We start from the raw sequence: 12307 nt of genomic DNA on the forward strand, positions 1-12307 counted from the left end.
TCAACAATATATGTCAAACTTTGTATATTAAGTCTATTTAAATATTTACATATAAAGTTTTGCAGCTTTGCTTTTTCACGATTGTGGTAATCAGTAAACGAGAGCCCCCGTGATCCCAACCATAGATCACTAACAGTCACGGTATCATAGATGACAAGCATACTTCTACTTGTTCAACTTAACTTTACAAACACACATTGACACACGCTGGTTTGTCACATGTTTGTATAGGCCTGTTTACTGATGAGGGTCAGCTTTAATTGACAGAAGCCTGCACACTGCATGCACTCCTATACACTGTGTTTGTAGTTGGTTATTCATTCAAACATATTTTCTGTTGATAAGGGCAGCTATTTACTGTCTCACACACACACACACAAACACACACACACACACACACACACACACACACACACACACACACACAGTGAATGGTGAAGCCTTTGTTGTGCTTGGGACCAGGGGTTGATGATGCATGACCCTTGTTAACCCTTCGGGGAATGATGCCAGCCGAACACAAACAACCTCCATCAGAGCGGGTCAAATGAGATGGTTGAGGCAGGAAGCACCAGGCACAAAGAACAGAGTAGAGAGAGGGCCATGCAGGGAACCATGGTTACCATGGTGAAGCCCATCTTCCATTTACCCTGGAGGATAGACCGGAGAGAGCTTTGGTAAGCCATTTGAATAGAATGGAGAGAGTTTTGGTAAATTTTGTGGCAATGTTATAGAGTTTGGGTTGGCGTGGTGTATAGGTTTGCTTTGGTTACCATGGTGGATAGGCTACTTTTGGTCAGTGTGGTGGATAGGCTGGTTTTGGTTAGCGTGCATAGGTTCGAGCGCAGAAACCTCATTAAGAAATGGAAGAAATGGTTATATGTTTGTATCTTTATTTGTTTGTGTGTGTGTTGCCCAGGGATGAGGACATGCAGAGCCTAGCCAGCCTGATGAGCATGAAGCAGGCGGACATCGGCAACCTGGACGACTTTGAGGAAGACAACGATGAGGAAGAGGAGAACAGGGTGAATCAGGAGGAGAAGGCTGCCAAGATCACAGGTAATAACCTGCAATAACTCCCAACTGTCACAATGAAGGACATGGAAATTTGACTTATTAGCCATTTGCTAATTTCCCTTCAAATAAAAACCCTAATTTGATAATAACCCTAACCCTTAACAATAATAGCCATTGCCTTCACTGCCTTCAGTAAAGGTATTCGATTTCAATTGATAATAAAAATATTAATTGAATCTTTCATGTATTTTTAGATATCAGTTACAACTAATATCCAATCAGATTCCAACCAGAACAAAACAACAATATTTAAGGGAATGGGAGTCTGATTTTGGACTGAAAGACAAATTAGCCAATCAAAATGTGATTTGTATGTGAAAGTGTCCGGACACTGTGTGTGGACCAGCTTTTGGTGTACTACTGGGATCAGGCCTAGACAGTAGCTATAGCGTTATGTTGGCTACGTTATGTTAGCTCCATATCAGGTTTGTTGCCTTTCCTGTGGCTCAGTGAAATCACAAAACGGAATATGGCCTCTGCCAGCCAGGTGAAGTGGAGGATTTACCAGGGACACCTAAGACAAATGAATTATCAATAGTCTCATGTGGTTGGTAAGCACAGTTGCGGGTTTATCTTTGTGGCTGGTTGTGTGCAGCTGTTCATATTTATATCCAGTGATATGGTGTGATTTTGAGTTCATTTTGCAGGAGTTCCCAAAGAGAAAGGCCATCTTCCTTTCTGGATCGCAATCTGCTGTTTATAACACAGTTGGACCATTCTCTTACTACTACTTCTCTCAAATCCTAATGGCTTTCTGTTTAGGAAGAGAGAACACTGACCTTGTCATCTATGTAGTGCACATGAATGCACCAAAGTACCTGCACATGCCTGCTCAATATCCACTTTCCAATGTTCATTCACCTGATTAAAGAGATGCATTCATTCTTAAACGGTATGTTAGCTTCCATCTGAGCAGGAGCTGTTCTGCCACCTGTTCAGAGCAGGCAGAAAGGTTTTAGAAAAAGGGGGGACGTGGGGTTCCATCGGAAAATGTGAGAGGTGGCGTGAAACAATGCCAAGCTTACGTCCCACAAGCCAGGGGACGCATCCAAAGGAAAACCACTCAACAGCTGCACACTTCTTGTGCTTTACAGAGAATCCTCTCTGTTAAACAACTTTACACATTTCAGTCAAAAGACCCACCTGAAAAAAGGGATTTTAGGGTTTGATCACACTTTAAAATAGCATTAGGCAATCTTTCTGTAAAAAAGTCTAAATGATTTATTACTGATAACATTCAAGCTGCTATCTGTAAATCCAGAGTCAGTGTATGGTAACAGGTCACCCACTTGGCAATGTAGCCAGGAGTGAAGACAGAGAGATAGATTTATAGACTGAAATAGGGCTGGGCGATATATATCGATATTTTTTCAAACAAGATATGGAACGAGACGCTATCGTCAACATCAATATAGTTTAATTTGTGTTGAAAGTACAGCCCATTTCTTCCAAATAACAGCAGTTTCGAACCGCAACTGCCGCCTGCTATTCCGTGACTCTGCTTATCTCTCTCCCGCTCTGCCTCCGGCTCAAACACACTCTGCCCCGGTCCGGCCCCCCTTCCACTCACGTCACTTTTTTAAATCCCCTACGGCGCGAAACATGGAGTCCCCCGCAAACGCGGCGCCGAGGAGCTTGTAAGCGGAAGCGGAAGACAAATGGGTCCATATTTTGGAAATGGTTTGGGTACAAGGTGTCTGCTGAATTACAGAATCTGGTCATTTGTAGAGTGCTTCAAATCTGTCGCAACTAAAGGTTGGAGTGCGACCAAACTCACTTGCAGCAGCACCACAAGGTGCAAAATGAGTGCTCAAAATGCGTGCAGCGACGCAAAATCTTAAGCTGCCTCGACATTAATATTTTTTTATTCCGATTAAGGCAGTACAGCAATTGTCCCAAAGTTATTGCGGACTCCCGGATTAAACCAACCTCCACCATCAAACTGTATTTAATTTCGAACAGTAGGAATTGTAACGGTAAATCCAAACGGTAGGTAGGTATAGTAATAACGGTAACTCCACGGTAAATAATAATAACGGTTTCTCACTCGGCTACACATAAACATAAAACACAAATAATTAGCCAGTTAAATTCGGCCTGAATTGATTACGGATGGATGTTGTCTATCATTTTATATGAAAATATTTAATAATTAATAAAACTGTACTTTTAAGTCTCAGCTATTGCTCTTTTGCATGCGTGTGTGGTTAGCTGTGCTTGATCTAGTGCTAATCAACTAGCATTTTGACTCCCTCTTCCTAAAAATCTAAATAACCAGAACCTATAAATGTATGTCTTGACCTCAACCGTTACATATATGTAATGGTATGTCTGCAAACATACATGTGTGCCATTGCGTACCTTGCACTGGAATTTGATTTGCTGTGCTCAACCTGTCATCCTTCCTTTCTTCCTTCCTACACACCTACCTACCTACCTACCTACCTACCTACCTACCTACCTACCTACCTACCTACCTTCCTTCCTTCCTTCCCTCCCATGGTTTACAGACATAGTTAACCAGTTGAATGCCCTCAGCTGCTTACACGGCGATGATGATGATGAAGGTGTCCGTAAGCAAGCATGCAGAGCACCACCTAAGCCTGCTGCTGCATCCTCTCAAGGTCTTTCTCTCTCCACACCTTTCACCTCTTCTACCTCTACTCCACTGTATTTATTCTCTCTCTCTCTCTCTGTTCCTTGTTCCTTTTATATTGATTTATTTAAATTTCTTACTCTCAGTTTCATTTTCCACACTTCTCTGTACAATCTAATTCTTTCTCTCTCTCTCTCTCTCTCTCTCTCTCTCTCTCTCTCTCTCTCTCTCTCTCTCTCTCTCTTTCTCTCCTCACACATCCATGTTCAGCCCTTCCCCTCCTCTTATCAAAGGCCTCTGTGTTGTGGTGGTGTTGTGGTCATGCGATGGTTGGCTTCTATGGTTAATCCTGGTACATGTGGTGATGTTCTGTATGCATTTTTTTTGTGGTTTTTATGTCCTTTTTATGTTGCTTCCCATATAAGGTCAATGTTTTTAAGTTTGCTTGTTGTGCGTTTTGTTCCCTCGCTCACTTTCCCATTCTTGCAGTTGATAGTGAACCAAACCAGGAAATAGTCACTCTCTTGGACTTTGTGTGACCTGTTATGGGCAGTTACTATTGTCACTTGAGAGCTGTGGAAAAATGCCACAACTCATTATCATGAAGTCTCTCACAACACTTAACATTGAAATAATAACCTCAGAGGCAGGCAAGCACACACACACACACACACACACACACACACACACACACACATACACGCACGTACACACACACTCTCACATGCACAAACACACACACACACATACACGCACGCACACACACACTCTCACATGCACAAACACACATGCACACACACATGCACAAACACGCACACGCACACACACAATCTCAGACACACACGCTCACGCACAAACACACGCACGCACACACACACACACACTAATACTCCACTCGCTGTGTAGTCCACCATGGACACGCACTATTCTTTTAAATCACACCCACCCTGGCAACCAGGGACCGAGCCATAGCCATGGTGATGGATATGAACCAGCTACGATCGCCATAGTAACCTCATACAGCCAATGTTGCCTCCCACGGTAATCTTTGGGGCCACATACTGTTTTTTCTTGATTTCTTTACCCAGAAAGCCTAGTAACAAAGGGGTGGAGAGGACACGATGGTGCTGTGTCCTTACAACAAATGGGCCACATTATTAGACATTAAGCGTCCATATCGTTGTGGTTCACATCCAAGTGCAGATCCTTTTTGTGTTTGCATTTTTTAAAACCCTTTTTTTGATTGATTTCAGCGCTTCTTTTGTTTCTCCTGTGACTGCTCCATTCCACGATAACGCAAGCTGTCTGTCACATCATTGAATGTTTTTCCCCGCTTTACTGACCGCCAGCTCAGACGCTCTGACCCACATGCTCTTCTCACCGCTCTTCTCCTCTGCTCGGTTCCTCGGCCGTTTTGGTTGGGACTCGCGATGGCAGAACTGATAAGCAAGCTCAACTTCCTGGATGACGAGGATCATGACACGCCCCCTGGCTTGGGTAGCAATCCTTTTGAGGATCCCGATGACTACCCCCAGGACCCCGGGGACCCCCTGGAGCCCCCCAACCTCAACCCGTTTGGTGAACCGGAGGACGAAGGTAGGACCTCAGCCCATGAACCCGTTGACCTGTGGTCGGCCAGGGTTTGCATCTGCTCTAATACAGTTTAGTGACTTTACTTGTTGTAGCAGTAAGTTCTAACATCAGCCGCCTATGCTGGGCCAAGCAATGTGTGCAAAACCTGTGTGTGTGTGTGTTTGTGTCTGTGTGTGTGTGTGTGTGTGTGTGTGTGTTTTCATGCTCGCAATACTTTTGGAGTCTTCCAGACAGCTCAGTCGCTCTGTGCAGCTCGTTGTGTCCTTATGGTCGGTTTGCCTTTTGATTGACCGACACTTGATCTACATTTGGAGTTCGAGTTTGTTAGCTTCATTTCAACATAATACACAAATTTGAGCATAAATGCAAGTGTGTGTCAGTAATGGCTCAGTTTGGTCAGCTAACTCAGTAGGGTAACACTAACCCTAACCCCGACATCGCAGTGGTGAGTGCAATATCCCGTCTGTTCCTGGCTACGGTTTATTTCAAACAACCTAACTCTGCCCCATGTTAAAGAAACCAGCGGGAGTCTTTTGTTGCCTTTGAGCTCATGATATAGTGCTCTACCTTCCCTTGGTTTCTGAGGACCTTCTCTCCCCCGCCCTCCCCTGAACAGAAGCCCGGGAGCAGCCGCCCGTCGCCGCCCGCCTCCAGCCCGAGGACCCCTTCTACGACCACGAGGCCCCCAACCCCTTCGACGTCCCGGAGGACACCGAGGAGCCCGACCCGCACGAGTCCTCGGGGAACCCCTTCGATGAGCCGGACCCCCTGGACGACGACACGGCCCACGCCGACCTAGACCCCCCCAAACCCCGGCAGAGGAAGGGGGTCCGCCCCGTGGACATGAGCAAGTACCTGTACGCCCACACGGCCCGCATGGAGGAGGAGGATCTGGACGAGTGAGTATGGAGATAAGGCAGTCCCTTATTCAGCACACACAGGGTTACAGGACACGAGTTCAAAACATGAAGTAAGATCTGGAGCTAAGAATTCAAGTTCAAAGAATACACGGACAATGTGTCTCCGACCGAGTGCCCTCAGTCGCAGATAACTCTCAGGGTTCCCTGGCTCCGGTCATAGTCATCCCTGCTTATCTTTTTAAAGTGAGATAGTCAAAGATCTTGGCGTTTATTAATAAAAGAAAATGGGTTAAATGAGGTTTCACTGTTTTCAGTCATTTGAAATTCATAATTTGAATCTCAAACCACCACCTGGAGTTATTTGTTTGTTTGTTTGTTTGTTTGTTTAGAAGTTTATTGAGCAGGGACAATTACATTTTTTCATTGTTTCATATAAAATATAATATAGATTCTAGTCAAGACTAATTTGCAACCCCTGTCCCTGGTTTGGCCTTTATTAAAAGTTACACAAAAAAGTTTGACAAGCAAAGTTAAACACAATACACATGTTAGAATACGAGGCACATTAAATACAGGATACATAAGTACAAAAACAAGGGCAACGATTAATGTGTGCATGCGTGTGTGTATGCGTGTGTGTTTGTTTTTGAGTAAGAGCTACGCAACACAGTATACACGATCAAGCATTTTAAATCTGGCTCCAACTTGACCATGGCAGAGGGTGGTTTTCCACCGAGAGTTTCCTAATACTCCTCACGAAGCATCTTGGGGGAAAGCTGCATCGTGTTTCCATAGTGTCTTTGAGCAGTGCGTACTAATTGCACTCTGTTAGGGTACAGGCTGTCTGGGCCGGCCGGTGTTAACAGATGACTCCTCTAGAAGGGCTGCTTCACCCCTCAGGGCTCAGAGTGACGAGGCAGCTCTTTCAACACAAACAAGGAGTCTGTTGTTCCGCTGCATACTTTCACCTTGTCCTCCCCATCCGCTCTCTTCCTCCCTCTCTGGCCTTTCTTTTACCCTCATCTCCGCACATGCACACGCACACTCACACACACACACACACACACACACGCAGCCACATGCACACGGAAAAAGCACACGCAAACGCAAAAGCACAAAGACACACACGCTAAAGCACACACGCCCACGCACACACAAGCCCACGCACACACAAGCACAAGCAGAAGCACACACATACAAACACCCACACACACACACACACACACACATACAAATAATTTCCGTTGACATATTGCACACAATTCCTCACTTTCGATTTATTTTGCCACTCTGCAATCCATCCAGTTTATTTTTTCTTGTTACTCCAGTATGTTTGTATTATTTGAATGTTCCAAGCCTCGCTCCAAATAAGTTGCTTTGGATAAAAGGTCTGAAAAATGTAAGATGTCATGAGATGATGAACATGAACATGAGATGTCATTTGATGGCAGACATGATAAGTGAATCCTCGATTATATATACATCTCACCAATGGGGTTTTACCATCCCTTTCTTCTCCCTATTTTGTCTTTGTTTAGTTACTTTCATTCTTTTGAGTTTAATGTTAGTTTAATGTTTTATTTTTTTCTTTACTGTGCTAATAACATTCCTTATATGTCATACTATGGATACACTTTCTGTATTTTGTAAAACAAGAGTATCAGATAACTGTTAAGGACTTAACTTACTGACTAACAGTCATGTAATAACAGCTGTAATCAAAACAACCCAACCGTACGGCTAAAAAAGGTGATGATAACACTGGATTACACAAACACAGGCAAATCTGTCGTCTGCTTCCTTTTGCTCAGCTTTCTTCCTTGTTTCTCTATCTCCTTCTCTCTGAGAAGGAGTTCACAAGGGCAAGTCACTGTTTTGACTGGCAGTTAAAAAGTCATGCCAGAGATACTCTTAAAGCCTGTCTGATTCCAAACAATAGAGTCTCTCTCTCTCTCTCTTTCTCGCTCTGTCTCCCTCTCTCTCTCTTCTATCCATCACTCTCTCTATCGCTCGTTTTTAGGTCAAGCTGGGTCATTCATTGCAAAAACGAACCATGTCTTTCAGTCGGATACCTAGTCAGTTCTATGATTTTTTCTTTCTCTCTCTCTGTCCCTCTCTCCAACTCTAGCTTTCTCTTCTAGCTCTGTTGCTCCTTCTCCCCCATTCTATAGCTCTCTACCAGTGTTCTCCCCGTTCAGGTGTGTTTGTTTAGATGGGGATTTTGTATCTTGTTGAGTGACAGTCTCAGAGCAATGCCCCCGCTTTCAACCAGACAAACAGTACTGTGGAGTGATTGACACTGTTGTAGCTGCAAGTGTGTTTGTGTGTGTGTTTGCGTGTGCAAGCATGCACGTCTATGTGCGTGTGCACGTGTGTCAATTGTCCAAGCAGCAAGGATATGAGGGTGAGGTTCGGGCCTAAGGGTACCATCATCTTCTATTACATCCTGTGTGTGTGTGTGTGTGTGTGTGTGTGTGTGTGTGTGTGTGTCGGTGTGTGTGTGATGGCGGAAGAGAGAGGAGGCCGGGGGTTTGCTGTTTATTATTTGGATGAAATGTAAAGTGAATCATTGTTTATCCCCCTTCACAATTTGTACAGACACTTGGCTTATGTATTGTGTGTATGTGAAATCAGCTACCTTTAATAATGACTAACACAGCTTTTATGTTGTCTATATTATATCCAAAAATAATTATGCGCCAGAACCTAATGCCTTGGCTGTTTCTTAGTCCTATTCTGTGTGCTTTTTAAAATCGCAGAAGAAGGTGAAAGATGCTTTTGAAATCAAACATTCATGCAAATAATTATCTATCACTTCTTTGCCTTTTGTCTCATTTTCTCTCTCTCTCTCTCGGTCTCTCTATCGGTCTCTCTCTCTCTCTCTCTCTCTCTCTGTGTCTCTCTCCCTTCTTGCTCCCAGGTCTAACCCATTCTTCGAGCCAAGGGCCTCCAGCCCAGTGCAACAGTCCTCCTCCGGCTCCGCCTCCCTGGACGTGTACAGCAGCCAGAAGAGACGGGCCCCTCTCCCCCCGGGCCCTGGTGCCGGCCCAGGCCCCAACTCCCTGGATCTGGGTCCCACGGCCCCTAGGCCAAGTACAGGCCCCTCTCGGGAGGGGGCCCAGCCGCCCGGGCTTGTGGCCGTGGTGGCAGGGAGGGAGCTGCCCTCCTCCTCCCCCAAGGTAGGCAGCTGTCTGGAGGTCCATTCATTACATGATCTGAAGGCACACCCACACGCGCACATACACACGCACGCAAACTTGCACACACACACACACACACACACACACACAGTTTCCGGGATGTAGAAAGAGGTAGTTGAACTCCAACATCAGGTGGAGCCTCGATGTTAGAAAAAGTTAGTGAAAGCTGGGCAGCTTCTTTGGTTTGAGAACTCTGACCTAAAGAACATGGCTGACAATTTTAGAGGTTGATGACGTGGGATGCATTGATTACACTGGCCGAAAAAATAAAAACTTTTGAGCAAACAATAGGAAATGTGTGGTCAAAAGGACCTGCTACGTGTAGCAAGCAGCCACTTCACATCGGTACAGATCGTAGACACCAACCACACCTTTAGGAATACACTGTTGTTGTGCATTAGTTGCAGCCTGTGTAACTTTCAGAGATGATTGAAATGGATATGGTGGTTGCTTACACGTGTGTGTGCACGTCTTGGTCCTCCACATTATTTATTTTTCCGCTTGTGCAGTCCCGCCTTCTGATGCATTCTGCATGCTTGCCCGGCTTCTTCATCTGCTCATTTGAATATAGGTATATATTTATTGGTGTGCGTTCATATGTTTGTTTATTTATTTAAATGAGGTAAATCATGGCGTGATGTAATTAAATGGCTGTTGGTCACACTACTGGTGGGGGAAGGATTGGCTGTTGGGGGGTGGGGGTGTGCCTGCTTGTGTGTGCGGTGTGTTTATATGTGTGTGTATGTATGTGCATGGGCATGAAGGCGTGTGTGTGTGTGTTTCAGGCCCAATGAGCATATGTGGGGCTTAAACACTGGAGGCTTAACTACAGCAGACTAATCACAAGGAGGTTGACCCCCCCAACACACACACACACATACACATACACACACACACACACACACACACACACACACACACGGTACAGTTAGCCTGACGCGAGCAGCCCCCCCGCCCTGTGTGTCTGGCTGGCTGACTGTTTTAGTGTAGCTGGGTGCTAACGCCGGCCGTCTATGTCATTATGGCACTGTGCCTTTATCACCCCACTGCAGTTGTCTGTGACCGTGGGTGAGGGGGGCCTTAACCACTTTAATTACCCGGAGCCAGTGGCCTGTGGTTGGCCAAACTTTGCCAAGAGCTGCCTCTGGAGCTCTGGGTGGCTGGTGGTCGGGGTTGAGGAATGGGGGTGTTAGGAGAGTAGAATGAAGGGAAGAAGTAGTGGGGAAAACAGAGAGAGAGATTGGTAGAATAGATGAGAGTTGGGCGAAATTGGATGCAAGTAAGCAATCGACTGTATAGGTGCTACAGGGTTTCTTGACATATACAGCCGCATTGGAAATGTATTGATTTATTTACACAACGTTTCAGGGCACACACAAATACACACGCACATGCACACACGCATGCACGCACACACACACACACACACACACACACAGACACACACGCACATACACCCCATTTTTGTGTGGGCTGGATGATGACCTTTGCATCCATGAAGTTCTTAAGGATTAAGACAGGAGATGGTCCCACTAGTGATTTGTGGGGGGGGGGGGGTGTACATGGTTGTTGTGGGTGCGGGTGAGCTGTGTGGATTTCTGTGTGCATGCGCATGTAGCAGAGTTTATCCATTTGTAAACGGTGATTGTCACCATTTCTCGGCACATGTGCGGCTATAGATTCCAACATGCCCACGGCTCGCTGGGTGAATATGTATGTCACCAGATGTAACCCGCCCCAATACATGGTTAACCTCTAGCTCTCTCATAGCAAAGCTCTGAATCCATGCTGCACTGCATGCTCCCTCCGCATGTTTATTCATCCCCACTTGCTACTTATGCAAGCAATGAGTGTAGCACTATGATAAAAAAAACAACTATACCTAATCTCTAAATATGAATAGAAATGTATGCATTTTAAAATATGTTATTTCGCCTTTTGAATTTACATCTTTCCCTGAAGGGTCGTGAATATCCCATAGCGTTTGGCTGAATGGTAAATCATAAGCAACAGAGATTAGTGTGTCTTCTCTATCTGCGGTTACATGTGTTTTCTGGATTTAAGGCTTCTTGTTCCTCCAAAGCATCGTTCCACAGTCAATCACCAGCGGCACAAGATGCCAACATGGTGGAGGAGAGGCAGTTGTTTCATCAGTTCAATTCAAATCTCACGCTCAACGTTTCCAAACGTTTCCTAACCCTAACTACTATCAAAGCAAATCCATAGGTTTAAACATAAAGGACATATTTCACCTAGAAGGAAAATATAAATTGTAAACGTGGCTCAAAATTATAAAATTATGTAAAAATAAGTAATCCCAGCAGCATATTGTGAGTTTGTCAGACAAGAGTTGTTTCCTATTTTATTAGTTGTCTTTTCCATAGATTAAATAATTTCTTCACAAGTTCATGTTGTGATTATTAAAAGTTAATCTATAAAATGCCATGGTCCCTTGGTTGCATCTTGCATTATATGCTATATTTGCATCAATAATTTAGTTATACTTCAGTTTTGTAACCTATAATATGATAGCAAATTAGCTCAAATCTGGGGGAAGTCACGATTCTGAAGGCATGGATCCTAAGGGGGTGACTGGCTATGAGCAAACACAAACTCGGCCAGCACTACTAAACTTTTCCCTGTGGGAAGACGAGCTCAAATATCTTGTCCCTGACACATACGTTCTTGGCAACGTGTCAGAACTATTCAAATCAACCCCATGTAGATTGCCCACTGTAGAATATGCCTATAAAAAGACCCTTCTGAAAGCTTACCTCCACAAAGAAACAGGAAAGTTGTGACCCCTCCTCTTTCTTGTTTCCAGCCCAGGCTTTGTGCCGTCGCCCCCTAAAGTTCTACTTTAACCTGTGGCTGCTGGATCACAGATTAGATGCTGCACAATGGTATGGTATGGCTAATGAAGAAATTATATATCATTTCAGTATCTGCTGATATGACCATGTTATTAATCAGTGAATAGATAT

General features: G+C 44.7%; 1 protein-coding gene across 2 annotated transcripts in view; it reads left to right on the forward strand.

Annotated features, from left to right (window-relative positions):
- The window catches only part of ehbp1 (EH domain binding protein 1), a 131376-nt gene that overhangs the window by 37467 nt on the left and 81602 nt on the right, over positions 1-12307 (forward strand). Inside the window, exons 7-11 of one of the 2 annotated variants that reach the window (XM_079758726.1) lie at positions 917-1056; positions 3585-3698; positions 5108-5266; positions 5880-6162; positions 9044-9302. In XM_079758726.1, coding sequence (XP_079614852.1) covers positions 917-1056; positions 3585-3698; positions 5108-5266; positions 5880-6162; positions 9044-9302 — 955 coding nt within the window. The remainder of the gene's footprint in view (positions 1-916; positions 1057-3584; positions 3699-5107; positions 5267-5879; positions 6163-9043; positions 9303-12307) is intronic. The other variant, XM_079758727.1, reaches the window with a different exon arrangement.

Source organism: Pollachius pollachius (genome assembly GCF_949987615.1).
Source record: "Pollachius pollachius genome assembly, chromosome: 2".
NCBI lineage: Eukaryota > Metazoa > Chordata > Actinopteri > Gadiformes > Gadidae > Pollachius > Pollachius pollachius.